A 26,471-nucleotide genomic window follows, 5' to 3' on the forward strand; every position below is an offset into this window, starting at 1 on the left:
ATTTTTTTTTTTTTTTTTTTTTTTTTTTTTTGCTTTCATATTCATCTTTTTAGCCATGGCCTGAGATTCGAAGAATCGAAATTGGGTCGTGGTAAGGGTGCTAGAGGTAGGTTTTATAAAACGATGACCTAAGTCTGTGTGCCTCGAATAGGCTAAGCACCTTAGGATCATGAGTGGTGATCAGGGGTCTAGACCTTAATGGTCCCAGACTAAGAAAGCCTAAACGAGCTAAAAGAGAAAGTGATAAAGTGAGAATCCGTGTATGAGGCATCATAGATACCTTAAGAACCTAGAAAACTTCCATGACACCTAAGGAGGATTAAAATAGCTCTTTAGGTCGCTAATAGTGTGAACAGTGTCACTAGAGTCTCTGCTTCCTTATCCTCTCAAGTACCTTGATGGTGTTATCAGTGACCGATGTCAGGTCTAATACTGCCCCCTACCAAGTGGTAGGTCTATAGGAGTAATATCATTAAGCTAGGCCTAGGTCGATAGGATAGCATGTTGAGGCAACTAAGTGCCATCGCTTTATGGAAATGGGTAGGGGTCTCCTGAACAAGGCCTTCATCCTATAAACCTATACAAAGGGGGCAAGGGAATACACAGTGGGCATAGTAACTGGCTGACACACAAAGTTGTTCTCCCAAATTTAGAGTGACTTTATGGTAGAAGTGAGATTCTTTCTTTTCTATTTCTTCTCAAGAAGCAAATTCAGTCAATTCCTTGAGAGCTGCTTTACCGGTGTCCACATGGAGAAGCCTCTCGTAAAGATGGAGATCTTACGCATATCTTGCTCATCCGACATGGCTTGGTTACACGGATTAAGAAAGAAGGAAAGCGAATAAGGAAGATTGAACTTGATCGGTAGTAATGAGATATCGGGGATTTCACGCAAAAATCCGAAATTTGAGATTTTCTCCTAATCTTCCATATATGAAGTTCAAAATAACATAAGTCATATTGACCTAAATTTTTTTTTTATTAAGGTAGCACTTACGAAAATCGTTGGGCATTCATTGTTGGGCATGATGTTGGGCATTCATTTTTTTTTTTTTATTAAGACATGATGTTGGGCATTCATTGCTAAGACAAAGCAAGTTACGAAAATCGAAATACAAAAGGGTTGAACAACCTTCACAGACTCAAGAGGTAACAATAAAAAAGGTGAATTGCTCAAAACTTTGAACCCTCTCTAGATGCTCATGTAACTATAGAGATTAGACATAAACTTTCTAAAGTCCAGACAAAAGCATGTGGTAAGCTACTTGGAAAATGATACGATGAGTGTTTACAATTTGATTACTGAGTATTTTTATATTCAACCAATTCTTCATTTCTTTTTTAGATTCCCAACTTTTAAAATTGGACTTTCGATAGATTCACTCTTTTATCCTATAATGAAATTAAGTCTCTAAAATTTTTAATAAAATCAAGTTCCTACCCTAAACAAAGAACCAAAAAAAAAAAATAATAATAAATAAATAGATTTTGAGTGGGCAAACAAATGTTTAGGCATGATTTGTGGTGTTTAACAGAATCCTAGGGAGCAACTGAACTTATAGGAAGTTGCGGTGATTCCAATGGTCTGAATCACGAGTACAAAAAATTGATAATTAGAGAGGAATTAAAAATTTAAAGACCTATTTAATATAAAACTTAAGTTTAAGGACATATAATATATAATATATAATTTTAATTTTTAGACAACTATTAGCCATACTCAAACTTTTCATAATTCATAAATTAAATAGATACAAATTTAAATTTAGATGCTAATCTTATAATTTAACTATAAATATAATACTCTCAAATGGTAGGACAGTGGATAATACTCTCAATAGTCCAAATATAACTTTTGAAACCAAACAAATCTTATTCAAAACTTTATTCATAATTTTGCCCAAGTATTTTTTTTTTTCAAGCTATGCATTTCACTAGGTATTTTATGTTAAACACAACTCTCCGTGGTAAACATTCGCACTTTTTATTAAGACCAATCGAGAACAGATGACAAGACAGTTTGTAGAATACTAAGTATTTCTTAGGATGAAAACCTACGTAGGGTTAAGGGTATTTGTACTAAACTCTCTCTCTAAAATATCTAGTTATTGTTATTCTAAAATATAAACTAAAATAAATATACAATGTACTCATACAATTATTCGACTTGACTTCATTGGACTAGTGATCACATTTTAACATTTTATTCTTATTACAAAGCGGATGCAATAATCCTTTGCTAATGGATATCAACTTCATCAACCAATTGTTCCACATTCATCAAGGCATCAAACTCTGCCATAAATCTTTCCATGGCTAAGGCAGGCAAGCACAGAGGCACCATAATTCCCTTTTCTCCTTTTTTATCCACGAAAGATATACAAAAGCTTAACGTACCAGGGAAAGTTCCGAACACTCCTGCCGTAAGTCCTCCATAAATGGTCTTTCCCCATCCAAAGTCCACCTCTTCAAACCCAACCCTCCTTAGGTCCGATACTATGTATGGCCAACCTGTAGTGAAAAGGGATCGTCCTTTCATCACTACAAGATCCAACAAAGACATTACGTACTCATTCGTCACCTTAGCCTTAGCCTTCCTAATCAATTCAACAGCATAACCTAGTGGGTTACCACAAAGATTTGCGACTGTGGTGAGTTCTGCCGGAAAAACCAAAACATTACCGTAATATCCTAATGGTAAAGAGTTGATCTTGGAACGTAGATTTACGGGGCAAAGAAAGCACACTTCCTCCTCTGGACTAAGTTGAAGGACTATGGTTCGGAGGCGCCAAACATAGGCTGCGATGAGCTCAAAGAATGAACAATGGCGAAGGTGGGCAGGTAAGGTTTGACGAAGGGCTGAGATTTTGAGGGGACTAAAAAATATGAAGCGGTGGGCCATGTTGTCGATTGGAATGGCGGTGTTGGTGGTGATAGGAACTTGGTCGTATTCAGGGTGGGGACAAGTTATTCTGGGAGGGTCCCTTGCGGTTAAGAGAGCTCTTTGCCATACCGGAAAAATTGATGGAGCATAGGCTCCACGAGCTATCTCTGCTATAGCCTTCATGAATTGGACGAGGCCGAAACCATCAGCCATTGTATGATTATAACGAAGAGCAAAAATGAAACCACCACACTTGAGTCGTGTCACCTACATGACCAATAAAGAGACAAAAACTCAAGTGTAGATTTGAACTTCAGACCTTAAGAAATAAATGGTAAGAAGATTTTTTTTTTTTTTTTTTTGTCACAATGATGAAAAAACTATAAAATAAATATTATATTCAAATCTAAAATAAATATGTTATATATACCTGGATGAACAATAATGGAGAATTAATGATACCATCAGAATTTGAAACCTTTTTTATAACATTTTGAAACCATGAAAGTGAAGATGAAAATTGAAGAGCATCGCCAAATTGTTCCAAGGTTACATCTGCATCTGCTTCAATGAACAAGATTCCTTCACCGGTACATTCTACAAATAGCTTTCTACCCGGCCCTTCTCTTAGCCTTCCTGCAAAAGGATAATAAAACACCAACGTCCTTGCAATTGCTTCTTTTATTATCTTTACTGGGTCTCGCCCTTCTAAATTTGGATTATGTTCATAGAAATTTAGTAATGGAATTTGAAATCTTAAGTTTTGGTGATCATCCATATCTGAGAGTTGCATAAATTCATGGGGTGTAGGATATGCTGGAACAATCACTTCTGGTTCACATTTTCGTACTTTGAAGGTAAAGTCAATGGTTGACATCATTGATATATGAAATAGAGAGGTATGTGAAAATATAGTGAATGAGTGAGTGTGAGGATGAAGATGTATTTAAAAGGAGTGGGATGAAGCTAAAAAGTGAATGAATATTGAAAAACCACTCGACACTTTTATTCATATAAGAAAGGTCGAAAGGATCGATTAACCTGAGAGAAGGATCCAAAACCAATACCTTTTAATAGATAACAGACAGGAGCAATCGTACTTTTCCTGGCAAGGAACTTCGCAATTGTGCGACACTCACTCCTAACACCTAGTGAGTCAAGTCAATTTGTATTCGCATCACCTACGGCCAGGCAACGTATACTCAAGCATCTGACCCCATTTGAGAATAATGTTTTAGAAAATGAGGATATAGAGATTTTTGGAAGCGAGTTTGAAAGTAAGAATGAGAAGATTTTAAAAGCTACGTTATGTAGCTATAAGCAAAAGGCAACACAATGGCTTAAATAACATATAACTTTGAGGGTGAGGAGAATTTGATAACTAGTCTCATTCACCTATGGTACATCTGAGGCAATTTAGTTATGGCAAGCCTAGACGTGATTTTGCAGAAGGGTCGTACAAAATCAATAAGGAAGAGGAGTTGACAACTAGTCACACCCCTATAGTACCTTTTGGGGCGATTTAGATCTTGCAGGCCTAGACATGATTTCGTGGGGTATTCATACGAACAAAAAATACAATATTAAAGCAATACAACATGAAATTAAATAAAGAGTTCGGCGTGCATAGACAGGTAGGATTTTACTAATAGAATTTATTTGTAATATCTAAGCCTCCACACCTATGCAATTATAAAAGCTAGTACCTTGAAATCTTTATTACTCACAAATTATTAGGATTTATTTTTCATCATTGACTTTTTGGTTTTTTTTAGTTGTAATCTCTCCATTATCTAACCCTCCCAGGAAATTAAAGACAGGAAGCTTAAGAGTCTCACATATTACAGCACATTGAGGTTTGGGGTTGTGTAAGCTCCTCTCCTCCACCATTGTTGGACCTCCAAGAAAACAATTACTTTGATGAAGTCCTTCACTTCAAAATAATGATATCTTTGGATTTTTGGAAAGTAATGGGGTCTTCTTTCGAGGGTTAATCAACCAAATGAATGCAATTAAAACTTATTTAATTGAAGTTATTATTTAAGAACAAAATTAATGGAAGCTACCCATTTTTACATTATTTTATACCTAATTTGAGGGTTTAAATTGGCCATTAAAAGTTTAGGTGGAATGGTAAGAAACACTTATTTATGAATTTTTATTTGTTTTGAATTCAACCACCCAGGCAATGAACTGATTTTTCTATTAAAAATAATGTTACCATTACCTAAGCTGATTTTTATATTATTTGCAGAAAAATTCATATAAAATAGTTGATAAACAATACTATAGTCTTAAAATGTTGAAAATAAAAATCTTTAAAACAATACAAAAATATATAAAACGAAAATAAATGTCGTAATAATTGTAACAACACTAGGCAAACAAAATATTGTCGTAATCTAACCCAAGACTAAGAAATAAACAGAATGCAACTATCCTAACACGGGTTCCATGACATTCATGGTGACGCGACCATCATCTGTACTGGGATCTTTATCTAAAATGTAAGAGCAGAACATGACTTGAATATTTTAAGAAATATTCAATAAGTAATCCCACTATTAAGGAGGTCGGGAAACACAAACACATGCAACATGATGAGACCTATCCTTTTAACATATCATAGCATGACCTTAGGAAGTTTTTTGATCCGGTACTTCTTTACATATGGCCCACACATGCGAGCATGAACTCGCCAGGCGAGCTCGCACAACCATAGGGTCTGACCTCACTAACGGGCTCTTGTTGAATACCAAAGATGGAAAAGACCCGCATAATATCATGACAAACATAAATGTTGAAAGTCATAAGTCGTAACATCTGAGTGGACTCATCATATTAGAGAAGTATCTCAATGCACGCGACACACAAATATGCATGAAGTCTCCATAGCTTATAATCATGCATAATGTATGATGCAAGACAAATCTTCATTTATTTATAACATAATAAGTCTGTGAATTATGCTTACCGGAATTTATGTACATTTTGAAATACATAACATAGCTTTCATGGCTTGGTCTATGGAGGTTTATGCACCAAAGATTATCAATTATGTAACAACTTTACACCACATAGCATGATCACAAAATAGCATAGCTTTATCATAACTTACCATAGCATAATGTGACATAAACATGACATAACATACATATGACATGTGCAGTGTAAGGCCCCCTAGGTTTTAGATATATATATATATATATATATATATATATTAAAATTAAAATAATAAAAGAAAGAGAAAAAAAAGTAGCTGATCAACTCTCCTTTAATCTCTCTACCCTTCCCTAAAATATCTCATTACCTATTAATAATTTTACAAACAAAACAGAAGAAGAAAAAGAAAATATTTTCTGGGAAGAAGAAAGGCATTCAATGGAGAGATGGTTAGACAAATAATATAAGAGAGATAGAGGTAAGCAGTCAGATTTACCTTTCCTTTTGCTCTTATTGAACAATATTAATACGTTACAATTATTTAGATCTATAATAGAAATTATGTTTGAGACCATTAAAATTGGTCAGAATACTTTTACAATAGATAAGAAAGAGAGAAGATTTGGAAAACAGATTCATATGAAAAAAAAATTACAGATAATAGAGAGGAAAGATGTGGGAACAAAAAAGAGAGATAAGAAAAAGGAAAGATTTGGATAGAGAGAGGACAGAACACTGTTAACAATATCAAAAGAAAAGAAATCAAAGAGAGAAGCAGAATACCTTTAACAAAATCAAAAGAAAAGAAATCTAAAAGAAAAAAGGAAAGAGGAATACAGAGAAGAAGAAGAAAAAAATAAAGGGAGCCTTAAAGCACGAAAAAGGAAACAGATAGAAGGCCAGCATACAAAACCAAAAGAAAAAAAAAATACATAGAAAGAGAAAAATAAAAGAAAAGAGTAGGGGGTAAGAATGGATTGAAATTTACCAATAATATGATTTAGTAAGAATCGATTAAAAATGGGCCAAGAATATCTCCGAACAAAAATTCAGAGATAGAACATAGTACCGAAAGAATATCAGAAGACAAGAAAATAGTCACTCCAAATAAAAAATAGAAAATGAAATCTTAATATACATAGAATATAGAAATAATATGTATATATATTTAGATGTATATTATAACGTTCTAAGACTTTATCCATGCAAAGTCTTTAATGCTCGCATGAAGTCTAGCACACGAACATTGTAAGAGTTAGAGAATTGAACGTGAAATTGATACCGTGGATTCATATAGGTTGGCTTGGATACAAAGGGCAAAATCGAACTTTCAATAAGGATAAATTGGTGACATCAGTATGAGCTAATAAGGTAAGTGATTTTGCTATAGGATAGGCTAAAGATTGTTTGAATTATGATGATGTATGAGTATGACGTGCTGTGATGAATGTTAAATGTACATTATTTATGTTTTGATGCATGACGTACATGTTATATGTGATACACTTAATGACTTCTATGATGAGTATGATGTATGCATGACAATGTTATTAACGTGATGATGTTTTCCATGTTGAACATGCCTTATGATGTTGTATGTCATATTGTATCATGTCGTAGATAGACATAGAACACAACCCTAAGAGTAAGAAAATGATATTAATGTAAATATCCGTGAGCACGTGTTACACAGTGTAACAAAGAGATGAGATTAGAGGGTTGTGTCAGAAGAGATGTATAATTAGATTTAGAGGGACCTCATGCATATTATATGTTCATAAGCATAGGGCTACTTCCCCTAGAGATGATGAGTGCGGACGCGAACCGTATGATGAGCGCAAATGCGCACAGATGAGGGTGTTCATGAGGCATATGACACTATGGGGTTCCGCTGACCTTCGGATGTCACTACAGATTAGCTTAACCAGAGGATCTAGGGGGTGTGCGAGCGCCCTGGGGATTCACAATCGCACGTGTGAGTCGTGTGTAGGGAAGTACTACACATCCAATTTGTCGGAGACTGGAGGTCGCCCTTATAATGTTTAAAGATAGGTCCCTAAATTATGATTGCATGTGTTTGCATTTGCATGCCCCCTATAGTAGGGCCAGTTACTGAGTATTCTTTGAAATACTCAGGCCGTGTGCCACATCATTTTTCAGGTAAAGGCAAGGCGTACTTGTACGGAGGATGGCGACATCGTGAGCAGAGACTGTGGCACGTGCATAGGGTGGACTCCTATTTAAATTCCTAGTCTTAAGTTAGAATAGGTTGTTTTGCATTTAATTGTTTTAAATTATTTTGTAGTTTTTTTTATTTTCTCTAAATTTCAGTATTTCGTATTTAAACACGTAAGACCATGACTGTGTTCTTCAGAGAAGAAGTTGTTTTAAGCATTTTTCGAAGTTTAAGTTATAAATGATGTTCATGTAAGAGTTATATCTCTGCATTAGAGATGAGCATGAAACGCTAGTAGCGAGTCTGAGTATGTGAAAATTTAGGGTCATTACAGTTGGTATCAGAGCTCTAGGTTTTAGATTCTATAGACTAGCCTACGATGTTGGCTTTGCACGTTCCATGGTCCCAACGTCGATGCCCCATCACCGTCAAGTACGCCTTGCATAAGATAAGAAAAGAGAAACGTTTTCGAACTCGCATGCATTTTTTTGTGGATATTACTGAAATTGTTGTGATATTTTATGTATTTACTATAGAGTATGATGTGATTTGTCGCTTGCTGAGTGATTTTGTTTACAATATGATGTGAGTTTAGTATATGTATTTTTAATAATATGTATGCATAGTGATGAGACTTAGACTTAGGCAACCCTATCTTGGTTTCTAGCACTATGCTGCCTATACCACGCGAAAAAGACGAGGAAGAGGACGACCCATATTAGAGAAAGATGACGAGGTGAGGTTGAAGAGAACCCGCGTCAAGGTCGGGGAGAGGATTCGAATTAGAATCTTAGTAACTAAAGATAGAGTAAAGAATGACCAAATAATAGTAGCCGACTAAACTCTAAGCATAGACCTAATAGTAGGAAAGATGACCGATTTCGACGTAATACTAGGCATGGATTGGTTAGGTGAAAGCTGTACTAGTATAGACTATCGTAATTAAAAAAAAAACAAAAAAAAAGTGGTATTCTCACCACCGGTGAGACCTAGCTTCAAACTTAAAGGCACAAGTACCGGGACTACCCCAAAGATAGTCTGGATAATGAAAGCAAAGAAATTAGTCCAACAAGGTGGTTTGACTATATTAGCATGTGCATCGATGTAAGAGGAAAAGAAAAAACCCTAGAAAATGTGTCAATAGTAATTGAGTTCCCGGATGTATTTCCAGACAACCTATCTGGAATACCTCCTTCCTAAGCGGTCGACTTCGTCATCGAACTCGAGCTGGAAACTGGACTTATTTCCAAAGTACCCTATCGTATGCTGCCGGCGGAGTTGATGAAACTTGATAACTCTCCAAAAGTAGAGTTATATCAAGTACTTTTATAATTAATTTTGCACTCATACTCACTATTTTCTCATTAATTGCTTCATTTATTCTAATTAGTATACATAAAATAGTCAATTGTGGTTTAATACGAAAAGAAGTTCAATTTGCATAAGTCGAGCTTAATTGTATACTTAATTGAGTTATTTGGTAAAATTTCATAACATTTTGCTGATTCTGTTGCAAATCTGGAAACAACACTGCTTGTATCTGGAAATAAATTACTGACTCTGACGCTGATGCAATTCGGAACGCAAACTTTTCGGGGATGACATGGAAATTTTAATCCACATCAGCAGTCCATATGAGTCATTAACTACCACATTAGAAACATCGTAAGTGGACTATTTTATCCTTTCTCAGCCCTAAATGAGAAGAAACAATCCTTATAAAAGGAAAATGATACTTAAAATAAGGGAGAGCCACACTTTAGGAAAGCCACACTTTGGGAGAAAAATTGGATTAAACAGCAACAGCCTCCGCTGCTATGAACTGTTGTGAAATCAGAGAAGAAGAAGAGAACCCTAATCCAGCAGTTGTTGACAGCAAAAGGAAAAAAAGACCAACAAGAATTGATTAGGGCAAAAAGGTGGACGTGAGATCTCAAGAGAAGGGAACTTCCATTGATGAACAGCAACAAAGCGAGATAACTCTCTATTTCCTTATTCTCTTTTCTTATGCCATCAATTTTACGTGATTGAGATATGGATTCCTCTGTTTAATCCAGTTTGTATGGAAAGCTAAACTTTATTGGGGAGGCGAGAGAGTTTTATATAGTTTAAGTATGTTGACGGTATGATCTTAGTTTATTAAAGAGTTGTTGTTAATGATTTACATGTGTGTTCAGTTAGCTACTTTACATACATAGTTGCTCTCTTATTCGGGAGAAGAGAGGGAGCAATGAAGTCCTCTTTAATACTTTAGTTCCATTGCAAGGAGGCTTGAAAAGTAATAAAAGGGTTAGAAATAATTCTTCTCCTAGAGTCTTGTTAATAGAAATTACAAACGATTATAGAAATAATCACCATACATGACCCTAAGAAGTGGGCTTGGGAATCTACTAAAAGGACCTAAAATCTACAACTAAACTCAACAACTTATCTATTTAATCTCTCTTTGCCGAACCTTCCTCATTATAGTTGATTTTCTCATCTTTTTCTATTTTTCGGCAGTAGTGGCACTTTGCTTTAGTTTTGTTTAAGCCGTCAAAATCACCAACACCCATTTTAATGTTACCCAAAAACTCAAATTTCTAGTGATAAAATTAACCAAAAAGATAGGTTCTCTATGGAATCGATAACTTACTTATTACTTGCTACTTGTGATAGTGTATACTTGCACTCATTCTTGTGAATTATACATCATTTTAATATATACATCCACAAACGATCAAAATTCAAGGCGTAGTTACAAGATTTGCTAGATAAAGAGTTCATTCGACCTAGCGTATCCCTATGGGGTGCGCCAGTGTTGTTTGATTAAGAAGAATGACGAATTGATGCATCTATGCATCAATTACAGAGATCTAAACAAGAGAACCATAAAGAACAAATACCCTCTGCCTAGAATAGAAAACTTATTTGATCAACTAAGAGAGGCAACGATATTTTCTAAGGTAGATCTATGGTCAGGTTACCATTAAATAAAGAGTAAAGAAAAAGACGTACCAAAGACAGCATTTAAGACAAGGTACGATCACTACAAGTTTGTTGTGATGTCATTTGGCCTCTCCAATGCCCCAGTTGTGTTAATGGAGTTAATGAACCGAGTGTTCAAGGACTGTCTAGACACTTTTGTGATCGTGCTCATTGATGACATCCTAGTGTACTAAAAAATAGACTTGGAACACCAAGAACACCTCTGAAAAAGTCCTAGCTACCCTAAGAGAGAACACGTTGTACGCCACGTTCTCAAAGTGTAAATTTTGATTACGACAAGTCTCTTTCCTAGGACATGTGGTGTCAAAGGACAGAGTAATCGTAGATTCCACTAAGGTTGAAGCGATCACAAAGTGGGAATGCTCAACTACGATAACATCAATACAGAGTTTCTTGGGACTAGCGGGATACTATCGAAGGTTCGTGCAAGACTTCGCTATGATAGCCTCGCCTTTAACACAGTTAACATGAAAAGGGGTACCATTCAGATGGAATGACGCTTGTGAGGCAAGCTTATAGAACCTAAAATTGAGATTGGTAACCGTCCCGGTACTCACACTACCCGAGAGCTCAGAAGGGCACGTGATTTATAGTGACACCTCCATGAAAGTACTGGGATGTGTATTAATGCAACATGGCAAGATTGTCGCATACGCGTCCCATTAACTAAAAGAATACAAAAAGAATTACCCTACCCATGACCTTGAGTTAGCCACCGTAGTGTTCACACTAAAAATTTGGTGACACTATCTGTATGGAGAGAAAACTCAAATTTTTACTGACTACGAGAGCTTAAAATATTTCTTCACCTAGAAAGAGTTAAATATGAGGAAGAGAAGGTGGTTAGAATTGGTGAAGGACTACGATGTAGATATCTAGTACTACCCTGGAAAAGCAAACGTGGTCGCAGATGCTTTGAGTAGAAACACGGCTCACTCGTCGGTCCTCATTACGAGGGAAGTAAGGGTACAAAGGGAATTCGAGCGGACCAACATAGCTGTAGCGACCGAGGGAGTTATAGTACAACTGGCCCGACTCTCAATACAACCTACCCTTAGGTAGAGAATTATTACCACCCAATGAGAGGATCCTAACCTACAGAAAGTCCTAGGACAGCTAAACGAAAGTCCTAGAACAGCTAAACGAAAGTCCAATAGACGGGTTCTCGAAGTCCTCAGACGAAAGACTATTGTATCAGGGATGCCTATGTGTTCCGGCAATAGAAGATTTAATAAAGGAGATACTAATGGAAGCTCACAACTCGCCATTTGCCATGCACTCAGGAGGTACCAAGATGTACCAAGATTTAAAACAACACTTTTGGTGGAAGAGCATGAAGAGGGACGTGACCAAGTTTGTGAGCAAGTGCTTAGTTTGTCAACAAGTGAAAGCTCCTAGACAAAAGAGAGCAGGGTTGTTGCAGCCCCTAAGCATACCAGAGTGGATGTGGGAAAACATAGCAATGAACTTCATAATAGGATTACCCAAAACGCTTAAAGGCTATACAATGATCGGGTAGTTGTTGATAGGTTGACCAAGCCGGCACACTTCCTACCTAGAAAAGCTACAGTTGACCAAGTCGGCACACTATAGGTTGACCAAGTTGACAATTGGGCACAGTTGTATGTGAAAGAAATAGTAAGATTACATGGAGTCCCAGTATCTATAATGTCGAATCGGGACCCACGCTTTACGTCAACGATTTGGCTCGGACTTCAAAAAGCGCTGGGTACCCGCCTAGACTTTAGTACCGCCTTCCACCACCAAACAGATGGACAAACGGAGCGTTTAAACCAAATTCTAGAGGGCATGTTACGCGCTTGCGTACTAGATTTTAAGGGAAGTTGGGATTCCAAACTCCACCTCATGGAATTCTCGTATAATAATAGCTTCCAATCCACTATTGGTATGACACCGTTTGAGGCCCTGTATGGGAACGGTGTAGGTTCCCACTATGTTGGGATGAAGTAGGTGAAAGAGAGTTAGTCGGACCCAAGCTGGTTTGACTCACCAATGAGGCTGTCCAGAAAATTTGAGCGAGGATGCGTACCACTAAAAGTAGACAGAAAAGCTATGCCGATGTAAGGCATAAAAGCTTAGAGTTCGAGATAGGGGACCTAGTATTCCTCGAAGTGGCACCTATAAAATGTTAGATAAAATCTGAGCTTTTCAGTTTTTCCTTATTTAGATTCACACGATTTCAGAATACCTTCGTTTGACCATTTGATAAACACGTTGAATTAATCACCAAAGTTTTAGACAACAATTTTGTAGGGAGTGGCACAGATTTAGTTGGCCACTCTTCAGTCATTTTTAGGATAATTTATATTTAAATAGGAAATCTGTTCATAATATTAAACAACCTAATTTGAAACGGAGTCAAACTTTCAGCCATTCTCTCTCTTTGTTGTTTTACGTGTTTTATTTTCTTCCAACAACTTACCGTCAACGATTTCCTCTCACCGAAAAGAAAAGGATTTCTCGGGCCGATTATCGAAATCCCACAAGTGGTATCAGAGCCAGGTTGAAGCCATCGGTGGTATATCATTGCGGAGGAGCCAACCTATCAACAGTAAAGTTGAATAGCTTAGATGGTTAGAGCGTTGACCTAACAAAGCACAGGTCTCAGGTTCGAGTAGAAGAAAATGCAAAGTGCGAAAATATACACATCGCGTGGGGGTCTATCCCGAGCAGGCTTGCTCGGCTCCTCCACGCTGCGATGACGGGCGTTTTGAGCGGGTGATCAGGGAGACAACGAGCCGCGCTATATTACGATTTGGCGATGACGGGCGTCGAGTTGGCCTTGGCTTTTAAGGACGGTGGATCCGTCGATGATTTTTCAATGCGGATCACGGGACTCGCCAACAGCATCACCACACTCAGTGGCAGCATCAGCGAGACAAAAGCGAATCATCGACGGATCACGGGGCGCCAACAGCATCATCACACTCAGTAGAATGGAATGGCTGCACGCCTAAAGCTCCGTGACGACACTGGCTAGAGCTCCAGCCGCAAAGGCGGTAAGAAGCCGTGGAAATCTCGCTCTTGGGAGGGAATCAAATCCCGTCGGGTCGATGTACAGTTGGAATCTCTTTTAAGGACGGCGGATCCGTCAATGATTTTTCAATGCAGATCACGGGGCTCGCCAACAGCATCACCACACTCGGTGGCAGCATCAGCGAGATAGAAGCAGGTCTCGTCCCCGATCACCTCGTGATTTCAATCGAGACATTGCTTGACGTGAACGACCTAATGGTGGAAGAGGTGACCGGAAGACTGCGTAACGTCGAGCAGCGGAAGAAAAATACCATTTCAGCTGTCGACAAGGAGGGTCGTCTACTCCTCACTAAGAAGGAATGACTTGCACGCCTAAAGCTCCGTGACGACACTGGCGAGAGCTCCAGCCGCAAAGGCAGTAAGAAGCCGTAGAAATCTCTCCGGCGCATGCACGGGAAAGAGGCATAATCGTCTTGGGAGGGAATCAAATCTCGTCGGGTCGATGTACAGTCGGAGATCCGCTTTAAGGACGGCGAATCCGTCGATGATTTTTCAATGCGGATCACGGGGCTCGCCAACAGCATCACCACACTCGGTGGCAGCATCAGCGAGACAGAAGCAAGACGTCCCCGATCACCTCGAGCAAGTCGCGATTTCAATCGAGACATTGCTTAACGTGAACGATCTAATGGTGGAAGAGGTGACCGGAAGACTGCGTAACGTCGAGCAGCGGAAGAAAAATACCATTTCAGCTGTCGACAAGGAGGGTCGTCTACTCCTCACTAAGAAGGAATGACTTGCACGCCTAAAGCTCCGTGACGACACTGGCGAGAGCTCCAGCCGCAAAGGCAGTAAGAAGCCGTAGAAATCTCTCCGGCGCATGCACGGGAAAGAGGCATAATCGTCTTGGGAGGGAATCAAATCTCGTCGGGTCGATGTACAGTCGGAGATCCGCTTTAAGGACGGCGAATCCGTCGATGATTTTTCAATGCGGATCACGGGGCTCGCCAACAGCATCACCACACTCGGTGGCAGCATCAGCGAGACAGAAGCAAGACGTCCCCGATCACCTCGAGCAAGTCGCGATTTCAATCGAGACATTGCTTAACGTGAACGATCTAATGGTGGAAGAGGTGACCGGAAGACTGCGTAACGTCGAGCAGCGGAAGAAAAATACCATTTCAGCTGTCGACAAGGAGGGTCGTCTACTCCTCACTGAGGAGGAATGGCTTGCACGCCTAAAGCTCCGTGACGACACCGCCGAGAGCAATGGGCCCTCCAGCCACAAAGGCGGTAAGAAGCTGTGGAAATCTCACCGGCGCATGCACGGGAAAGAGACGGATCAAAAGAAGGAGGAGGCGACTAATGACGGGCCAATCCAGTGCTCGTACTGTGGGAAGAGAGGTCACCTGAGCAAGAATTGCTGGAGCAAGCTCAGGAACAAGGAGACGGCCGAGAAGGCCTATGTGGCTCAATCCGAGGAGGATGAGCCGACCCTTTTCATGGTGACTGCATCAGTCCTACCTGACGTCCCTAATCACGAGGAAGAGCTCTTCAAATCCACAGAGGTAATCGACGACGGCATAACTGCTCCGGTGAGCGTCGAACCCGAGGAAGAGCTCTCTAAATCCACAGAGGTAATCGACGACGGCATAACTGCTCCGGTGAGCGTCGAACCCGAAGAACTCTCCAAATCTACAGAGGTAATCGGCGACGGCATAACTGCTCCGATGAGCGTCGAACTCGAGAAAGAGCTCCCCAAATCCACAGAGGTAATCGACGACGGCATAACTGCTCTGGTGAGCGTCGAACCCGAGGAACTCTCCAAATCCACAGAGGTAATCGACGACGGCATAACTGCTCCAGTGAGCGTCGAACCCGAGGAAGAGCTCCCCAAATCCACAGAGGTAATCGACGACGGCATAACTGCTCCAGTGAGCGTCGAACCCGAGGAAGAGTTCTAATTGTGCATAACAAAGGCACCGGCTGGGGAGCCAATTCAACTGAAGGAGGAGCGAGTGTTCGCTCAAATCAGTGAAAGAGGTGAGCAGCAAGAGCACTGACGATGGGTCCTCGACACGGGGGCAACAAACCATATGACCGGGGCCAAGTCTGCATTCTCCGAGCTTGACTCGGGGATTCGCCGAATGGTGAAATTCGGCGACGGCTCCGCCGTCGAGATCGAAGGGCACGACACCATCCTATTCATCGACAAGGGAGGCAATCATCACAAGCTGACCGACGTCTACTTCATCCCGAGACTCAAAGCTAATATTGTAAGCCTAGGTCAACTCGATAAGGCTGGCTGCCACATTTCCATCAAGCGCGAGCTTCTTAGGATCCGCGATGGTCGACGACGGTTGCTCACGCAAGTTCGGTACACGGCAAACCGCTTTTACATCCTAAAGCTGGAGATAGAGCAACCAGTCAACCTCTCGGCCAGGTACCGGAAGATGGAAGACCTATTAGGAAGAGGTAAACCTCCTGGACTGGCGGCACGCCAACTCGAAGAAGAGGCGGCCGAACAAGACGTGGAGTCTGGAGGACATGCCGCCAGGGACACCAAGCCATAGGGCTCAAATCGAAGTTCAAACAAAATAAGGTAGATGTACCACAGGTTTTAGGAGGAGATTGTTAGATAAAACCTGAGTTTTTTAGTTTTTCCTTATTTAGATTCACACGATTTCAAAATACCTCTGTTTGACCATTTGACAAACACGTCGAATGGATCACCAAAGTTTTAGACGACAATTTTGTAGGGAGTGGCACAGATTTAGTTGGCCACTCTCCAGCTATTTTCAGGATAATTTATATTTAAATAGGGAATCTGTTCAGAATATTAAAAACCTGATTTGAAGCGCAGTCAAAATTTCAGTCATTCTCTCTCTTTGTTGTTTTACGCGTTTTATTTTCTTCCAACAACTTACCGTCAACGATTTCCTCTCACCGAAAAGAAAAGGATTTCCCTGGCCGATTATCGAAATCCCACATAATAGATGTCTTGAAGTTTGGATGTAAGGGTCAAGTTAAGTCAAATTCATTAGGCCATTCGAGATTCTAGAGCGAATTGGTCCAGTAGCGTATAAGTTAGCCTTACCTCTCGCCCTCTCAGGAGTGCACGATGTATTTCACGTGTCGATGCTGAGGAAGTACATCACGGACCCTATCCACGTAATAGACTATGAACCACTCCAACTCAATGAAGATCTGAGTTATGAGGAAAAACTAATAAGAATCTTAGCAAGAGAAGTAAAAGCGTTAGGCAACAGAAACATTGCATTCGTTAAGTGTTGTGGCGAAATCACCACACCAAAGAGGCCACGTGGGAGCGTGAGGTAGAAATAAGTGAAAAATTCTCCGAGTTGGTATACGATTTAGAGACTTTCATGGACGAAAGTTCTTTTTAGGTGTAGATAATGTAACTTAGGTTTAATATATATATATATATATATATATATAATAAAATAAAGAAGAAGAAAAAAAAAAAAAAAAGTAAAGGACCACCTCTCTTTAATCTCTCTGCCCTTTCCTAAAATACCTCATTAGGTATCAATAATTGGGGGGCAAACAAAATAGAATAGAAAGAAAATATTTTCTAGGCAAACAACATAAAGAAAATATTTTCTGGAAGAAGGAAGACATTTAATGGAGAGATGGGTAGGAGATGACAGGAAGAGAGATGTGATTTGGAAAAGTTAGTAGTTAGATTTACCTTTTTCTCTATTATCTAACAAAGGAGTCCATTAAAATTGGCCAAAATACTCTCATAAAGGGAGAAAGATTGGCCAAACAGATTCAAATGAACATAAAAAATAAAAAATAAAATAAATAAAAATATACATAATAGAGGAATAAAGAGAAAATGTTTAAATACGGAGGAATTAAAAGAAGAGGGAAGAAAAGCAAAAATACCAAAGGAAAATAAAAACAAAAGAAATACAGATAATTAATAGAATTAAATGAAGAAAAAAAATAAGAGAAAGAGAAGATTTGGAAAGAGAATTAATTAGAATACTTTAAGACCAACATGGTTAACAAAATCAAAAGAAGAATAATATAGGTAGAAAGAAAAAAAATAAAAGGGAAAGTCCTCTGGAAGAATAGATTGGAATTAACTAATGATATGATTGAGTAAAAATCCATTAAAAATTGACCTAGAATATCTCTGAACAAAAATTGAGAGATAAAATACCGAAACAATATTAGAAGATAAGAAAACAGTTCCTTCAAATAAAAAATAGAAAATGAAATCTTACTATAAATAGAATATATATATAATATGTATATATATTTAGATATATATTATAACATTCTAAGACTTTATCCATACAAAGTCTTTAACGCTCGCACGAAGTCTAGCACATGAACCATTGTAAGAGTTAAAGAATTGAACGTGAAATTAATACCATTGATTCAAATAGGTTGGCTTGGATATAAAGGGCAAAATCGAACTTTCATTAAAGATAAATTGGTGACCAGTGTAACCTAATCAGGTAAGTGGCCTTACTATAGGATATGTCAAAATTGTTTGAATTATGATGATGTATGAGTATGACATGCTGTGATGTATGTTAAATGTACGTTATTTATGTTTCGATGCATGAAGTACATGTTATATGTGATGACCTTAATGGCTTCTATAATGAGTATGATGTATGCATGACCATATTATTAATGTGATGATGTTTTCCATGTTGAAGACACAACCCTACGAGTAAGAAAATTATATTAATGTAAATATCCATGAGCATGTGTTACACAATTAACAAAGTAATGCGATTAGAGGATTGTGTCAGAAGAGACGTATAATTGGATTTAGAGGAACCTTATGCATATTGTATGTTCATAAGCATAGAGCTATTTCCCCTAAAGATAATGAGTGCGGACGCACACCATATGATGAGCGCAAATGCGCCAGGTGCGAATGCGCATAGATGAGGGTATTCATGAGGCGCATGACATTATGGGGTTCCATTCACCTCCGGACGTCGCTACAAATTAGCTTGACTAGAGGGTCCAGGGGTGTGCGAGCCCCCTGGGATTTACACTCGCACGTGTGAGTCCTGTGTAGGGAAGTACTACACATCCAATTTGACCGAGACTGGAGGCTACCCTTATGATGTTTAGAGATAGGTCCCTAAATCATGATTACATGTGTTTGCATTTGCATGGCCCCTATAGTGAGGCCACTTACTAAGTATTCTTTGAAATACTCAGACCGTGTGCCACATCATTTTTCAGGTAAAGGCAAGGTGTACTTGTACGAAGGACGGCGACATCGCGAGCAGAGATTGTGGTACGTGCATAGGGTGGATTCATATTTAAATTCCTAGTCTTAAGTTAGAATAGGTTGTTTTGTATTTTATTGTTTTAAATTATTTTGTATTTTTTTTATTTTCTCTAAATTGCAGTATTTCGTATTTAAACACGCCATGACTGTGTTTTTTCAGAGAAGTTGTTTTAAGCATTTTTCGAAGTTTCAGTTATAAATGATGTTCATGTAAGAGTTATATTTCCGCATTAGAGATGAGCATGAAACGCTAGTAGCGATTCTGAGTACGTGGACATTTAGGGTCGTTACATGCAGGGGCCATAGGGTGTCACGGTTATGCTTGTCCAAGGAATAATGTCTATGGTCTCATGCCTGTTCCAAACCCCTTTTACATGCTTTCATCTTAGATAGATATTTACTATTTCATGTTGTGTCAATATGGGGGTGTATGATCGTACCAACCGGAGCTAAATTGCCCCAAAATGTACTATAGGGGACATGACTACCTCTCCCTCCTAGCCAAGTTATATGCTACTAAAGCCGTTGTTGTTGCATAATCACTTTTAGCTTATAACATTGCTTTCTTTCAAACTATTTTCAACGTATTTGCTCGCTCACATTTTTCAAAATATTTCTCTTAACTGTGATTCGAGGCTCGAGCATACGCCTATGTTATCTGCGAAGTTTGAATTTTTCACAACTGATTTGTTTGCTGGATTAGAACAAGTGTCGCCCAATTATCATCCTGCTACCGTAAAAGTGCGATTGTGACACAGAGCACACGTCATCATCCATAATACAATTCATCCAACCAAGCCAATAATAGAGCCATTTGGTTGACATAAACGGTGTTAGTTACTTCCTTCGTTCCTTACACCACTTCCAATTTATTTTCCAGATTATTCCCATCAGAAATAGTAATCACACAACCCTTCCAACTTTCTCCATTGCCCTCACCATCAATTCTCCAATCTTACTAACATCATTTGCAAAATTAGTGAGTGTTCTCTTTTCGCATGCTTATCATCAATGTTCTGCTTTTCAACTCAGAAATAACATCATCAACGCCTATTTTGATACCAATGTGTAAATCCATCACACTTACATCAACGCCTATTTTTGAATATTAGACCATGAAGAACAAAAGGACAAGATGAAAGATAATAAAATAAAAGTAAAAGATAAAATTTTGTAAAATATAAAATCAAGCATGTTATGACTTGAATTCGAGCCATAAAGAAAAAGAAAAAAACTAAAGCAAATAAAATTAAAATTAAAATAAACATAGTAAAAAAAAAATTAAAAAACACACAATACATCGCGTTAAAAGACAATTCAAAATCTAATAAAATATCAATGCTATTAAAGTTATCTACCAACTAAAAATGAGTTTGGGATATAAATTCAAATAAACGCTAAGACCCCAAAATACAAAGAGATTCATGTGACTGGACCCTCTCTGACTGTATAGCTCCCTTGTGTCACGGTCGTTCATTTTCAACTATGCAATGTCATAGTCATGACAGGCTCTTGACAAGTCTTAAGAGAAACTCAAGCACCGTTCAACTTTTTCGCATGTCTTTGTGACTTCATCGAACCTTAGGTTATGTTCTCCTTCGCCAACCAAACACAACTCATGTTAAATTCAAGCTTGTTTAGCCACACACGCCGTTTGTGCATGCAACTTCAATCTTCTGCGACTCTAGCCAACTCGCTTCAACTCTAGGTCATGTCATTTGGCTCAACCTTGCCTCTACTCTAGGCCAAAGTCTCTCATAAGCAATGTCACATCTCATCAACATCTTGGTTCCCAAGAACATGACCCATGTATTTGAGGCCACTCCACGTCTCGGGACAACTCGACCATCTTGACTTATTTTATCGAGAACCAACCTATGTGTTATACATATTAATGGAACATCTCGAACATCCATCCATCTGGGTTCCTTGTTATGTCGTTTATAGACTCTATGCCCAATAGTGGGTGCATGTACCAATCTCTGACACATGGGCAAGGACGAAATGTCGGATTACCTGTGTCGTCCGAAACACTCGTCTCGCAATGTTCGCCCACAATGTGACACACGTATGTGCCATAAGTTAGCTCGCTTAGTCCATAGGGCCTAGAGGTGGAAGAGAGCTAACATCATGCCTCCCCTATAGCAAATTTTGTTGGATCGGTATGGCAACCCTAGAGGGGGGGTGAATAGGGTTTTAACGATAAAAGTGTTTAAATGTGATTAATTTTTCTAACGATGAAACTTTTTACAAATAAGTAGAAGATGATAATTACTATAACAAAATAATTCAAGTCAAAACAATAATCAAGTAGAACATGCAATAAATCACAATAATAATTAAATAGGAAAGAGTTAGAGAAAATGACACCGTAGTTTTATAGTGGTTCGGTCAAACTCGACCTACTCCACTCCCCAAGCGCCTCTTGGGAATTTGAATAAAGAACTTTCTCGACTCTTTCCACGGATCAGAGCCAAACCGTTACACCGCTCTTTTTACGAGTTCAAGAGCAAACTCAATCCTTTCCACAGCGCAAGATCAAACCGATACAAGTATTTGAATTTGATAATAACACACCATAACTCTCTCAAAGAGTAAATTTACAATTTGGAACACTCACAACTATTTCTTCACAATACAATAATGATCCCTCTCAAGAATAAGATAGAGAAATAAACTTATAAGCTTGGAGAGAGCAACAAGCAATGGAGACTTTGAACAAATGAGAATTGAAGAATGTATGTAAGTTGTGTATTCTAAAATGTGGGGGAAGATGAGTTTATACAGAAAAATGGCAAAATGTAGGAATTAATATTGATTATTGGATTGTGTTAGGAATAGTGGAAGGTGGAGATTAAAAGTAAATAAATAAGAAAATTTTCTAAATTCATTTATTTAAAATTTTTAATATAATAATAATAAAAAGTTACGTGAGTAAGGGTCAAATCAAAATTCAAAATTTATTATAAATATAATAATATAATATAATAAAAATTATGTGTGTAACTACCAAAATTTTAAAATATAATAATATAATAATATAATATAGTAATAATAAAAATCGATGTGAGTAACGGTCAGATTCAAATTTATATTTTGTAAAAATAATTTTATTTAGAAATATAATAATAAGAAAAACTCCACCCTTTGTTACTCTTCCAACATTATAAATGTCATACTTTGATATATTTTGATTTGTCCGTCATTTTGATTTTGCTGTCACATCATCACGTCGGGTATGTTGTCTCGACTCTAATTTCTTCGTTTTAGCTTTAATTTGAGTAATTGAAAAGTCGTGTGTTATTCCCGGCCTTATACCGTGGACAGTTCAAAAAACTGAAAATAGTTAATAATTAAAAGTAGGTTTGTTATCATCAAAACATCAATCAATTAATTGATTGAAATTAATTAAAGTGAGATCAAGGGCCAAAAAGCCAACAATCTCCCCCTTTTTTATGATGACAAACCATTTCAAGAAAAATTCATAAAAACCAAGTAATACACCATGTATGTAATAATATCAATACATGTTAATATATTATCATAAATTCATGCATATTCTCCCCCTATATTAATGCCTCAAGAAATTATGAAACTTTAAAACAACAAACTTAGAAAATATTTTTCTTAATTTTTTTCTCCCCTTTGTAATTATAAAAAAGAACAATCGAAAAAGAATACATTGAAGAATGACATAATGGCTCCCCTAAGAACATGCATTCAATAATTATAAACAAAATTATAAAATTCAAGATATATCATAACGAATAATACCAAGCTCAAGCCTATTTTTGCAAAAAATTTCTTCGCTTGGTGAAAATATCGGCTAGTTGATTATTAGAGTTTACAAAATCAAGAATAATATGTCCATTTTATACATACTCTCTAATAAAGTGATGTCTAATGTCAATATGTTTGTTCTAGAATGATGAATAGGATTTTTGGTTAAATTTATAGCCCTTGTATTATCACAAAATATAGGCACACTATCAAACTTTAATCCAAAATCACAAAGAGTTTGTTTCATCCAAAGAATTTGAGCACAACAACTAGCAACCGCAATATATTTCACTTCGGTAGTAGATAAGGCAACCGAATTTTGCTTTTTACTAAACCAAGAAACTAAAGAACTACCAAGAAATTGACAAGTTCCACTAGTACTTTTATGATCAAGTAAGCTTCCGGCAAAATCCGCATCATAATATCCTGCTAATTTAAATTCAACATTTCTAGGATACCACGATCCTAAATCAATAGTTCCAAGCAAATATTTAAATATTCTCTTAACCGCATGTAAATGAGATTCCTTAGGACAAGATTGAAATCTAGCACAAAGACATACACTAAACATAATATCGGGTCTACTAGCGGTCAAGTAAAGTAAAGATCCAATCATACCTCGATAAGCTTTAATATCCACACTTTTACCTTTTTCATCCTTGTCAAGCTTAGTGGATGTGCTCATGGGAGTTCTTGCAATCTTACCTCCATTGAACTTGAACCTTTTGAGCAAATCTTTAGTGTATTTCTCATGATTGATGAAGATACCATCTTTGAGTTGTTTGATTTGAAGTCCAAGAAAGAAACGAAGTTCTCCCATCATACTCATCTTAAACTCACTATGCATACATTTAGAAAATGCTTCACATAAGGAAGGATGAGTAGAACCAAATATGACATCATCCACATATATTTGCACTAATAGCATATCGTTTTCTTTAATCTTAATAAAGAGTGTGTTGGATCGGTATGACAACTTTAGAGGGGGGTGAATAGGGTTTTAACGATAAAAGTGTTTAAACGTGATTAATTTTTCTAATGATGAAACTTTTTACAAATAAGTAGAAGATGATAATTACTGTAACAAAGTAATTCAAGTCAAAAACAATAATCAAGTAGAACATGCAATAAATCACAATAATAATTTTGAAATTAAATAGGAAAGAGTTAGAGAAAATGACACCGTAGTTTTATAGTGGTTCGGTCAAACTCAACCTACTCCACTCCCCAAGCGCCTCTTGGGAATTTGAATAAAGAACTTTTTCGACTCTTTCCACGGATTTGAGTCAAATCGCTACACCGCTCTTTTTACGAGTTCAAGAGCAAACTCAATCCTTTCTACGGCACAGGATCAAACCGATACCAGTATTTGAGTTTGATAATAACACACCACAACTCTCTCAAAGAGTAGATTTACAATTTGGGATACTCACAACTATTTTCCTCACAATACAATAATAATCCCTCTCAAGAATAAGATGAAAAGAAATAAACTTGTAAGCTTGGAGAGAGCAACAAACAATGTAGATTTTGAACAAATGAGGATTGGAGAATGTATGTAAGTTGTGTATTTTAAAATGTGGGGAAGATGAGTTTATACAGAGGAGAAAAGTGGCAAAATGTAGGATTGAATATTGACCATTGGATTGTGTTAGGAATAATGGAAGGTGGAGATTAAAAGTAAATAAATAAGAAAATTTTCTAAATTCATTTATTTCAAAATTTTAATGTAATAGTAATATAATATAATAATAATAAAAAGTTATGTGAGTAACGGTCAAATGAAATTCAAAATTTATTATAAATATAATAATATAATAATAATAAAAACTATGTGAGTAACTACCAAAATTTTAAAATATAATAATATAATAATATAATATAGTAATAATAAAAATCGATATGAGTAACGGTTAGATTCCAATTTATATTTTGTAAAAATAATTTTATTTAAAAATATAATAATAAGAAAAAAAAAAAAAAACTCCACCATTTGTTACTCTCCCAAAATTATAAATGTCATACTTTGATATATTTTGATTTGTTCATCATTTTGATTTTGCTGACACATCATCACGTCGGGTATGTTGTCTCGATTGTAATTTCTTCGTTTTAGCTCTGATTTGAGTAATTGAAAAGTCGTTGAAATCGTTATTCCCGACCTTATACTGTGGACAGTTCAAAATACTGAAAATAGTTAATAATTAAAAGTAGATTTGTTATCATCAAAACATCAATCAATTAATTGATTGAAATTAATTAAAGTGAGATGAAGGGCCAAAAAGCCAACAGAGTGTAGTGTCGAGTTTCCCCATTTTAAAATCATTCCCGATAAGAAAATTACTAAGTCTATCGTACCAAGCTCTTGGAGCTTGTTTTAAGCCATAAAGAGCCTTTTTCAACTTACATGATGAGGAAATTCTACATTTTCAAATACGGGAGGTTGTTTTACATAAACTTCTTCCATAATATAACCATTCAAAAATGCACTTTTCAAATCCATTTGATAGAATACAAAATTTTTGTTTCTAATCTAGCAACGGTTGCAAAAGTTTCTTCATAATCTATGCCTTCCTCTTGACAATAACCTTGAGCTACAAGCCTAACTTTCTAATGATATTCCCATTTTCATCCATTTTATTTCTGAAAATCCATTTTGTTCCAATAATAGAAGTATTAGAGGGCCTAGAGATTAATTCCCAAACTTTGTTCCTCTCAAATTGATTTAGTTCTTGTTGTAAAATCCAAAACTCATCATTTTCGACACCCTTAAGATTTCTTGGTTAAATTTGAGAAACAAAAGCAAGATTATTAAATAAATTAATAGAAGAACGAGTTTTCACACCTTGTTCGAGATAACCAAGAATCAAGTCCTTGGGATGAGATAAGGCATGCCTCCATTCTTTTGGCATTGATGAAGAACATTCCTCCTTTAAGGTCACCTCTTCTTTACTTGAACCAATATCTTTGCCTTTGTCGTTAACAAGTAAATCTCCAAAATTTCTTTCTAAATTATCACTGCAAATAGACTCATTAGAAATATTATTGCAAGATTCATCACCTCAATAACTAAAGTTCTCTAATTGAAAACTCTATAAGCCTTACTAATAGATGAATAACCAAGAAAAATACCAATATCCGTTTTTGAATCAAATTTTTCAACGTTTTCTTTGTTGTTCAAAATAAAACATTTGCAACCAAAAACTTTGAAATACCCAATATTTGGAATTTTGTTATGCCAAAGTTCATAAGGAGTTTTATCTAATGAAGGTCTAATTAAAACTCTATTTAAAATATAACAAGCGGTATTAACGGCTTCCGCCTAAAAATATTTAGGTAAATCATACTCATTTAACATTGATCTAGCAAATTCTTGTAAAATACGATTTATTCTTTCAACCACAACGTTTTGT

The 26,471-nt window shown here is 37.0% G+C and overlaps 1 protein-coding gene across 1 annotated transcript; it reads right to left on the reverse strand.

Annotated features, from left to right (window-relative positions):
• Nucleotides 1–2,239: 2,239 nt before the first annotated feature.
• On the reverse strand, nt 2,240–3,768 carry LOC111448845 (benzyl alcohol O-benzoyltransferase-like). The gene is made up of 2 exons (XM_023088613.1): nt 3,315–3,768; nt 2,240–3,151 (listed from the first exon to the last, which is right to left on the reverse strand). The coding sequence occupies exons 1-2, from the start codon at nt 3,762–3,764 to the stop codon at nt 2,240–2,242; spliced, it is 1,362 nt and encodes a 453-aa protein (XP_022944381.1). The 5' UTR covers nt 3,765–3,768.
• Nucleotides 3,769–26,471: the final 22,703 nt, after the last annotated feature.

The sequence above is a fragment of the Cucurbita moschata genome, unplaced genomic scaffold (assembly GCF_002738365.1).
Source record: "Cucurbita moschata cultivar Rifu unplaced genomic scaffold, Cmos_1.0 Cmo_Scf00010, whole genome shotgun sequence".
NCBI lineage: Eukaryota > Viridiplantae > Streptophyta > Magnoliopsida > Cucurbitales > Cucurbitaceae > Cucurbita > Cucurbita moschata.

Excerpts from the sequence above, each read along its gene's own strand:
- LOC111448845 (XM_023088613.1), bottom strand. The coding sequence starts at position 3,764 with ATGATGTCAACCATTGACTTTACCTTCAAAGTACGAAAATGTGAACCA. Across the intron at positions 3,152-3,314 it reads CTCCATTATTGTTCATCCAG|GTGACACGACTCAAGTGTGG; the intron begins GTATATATAACA and ends TTGGTCATGTAG.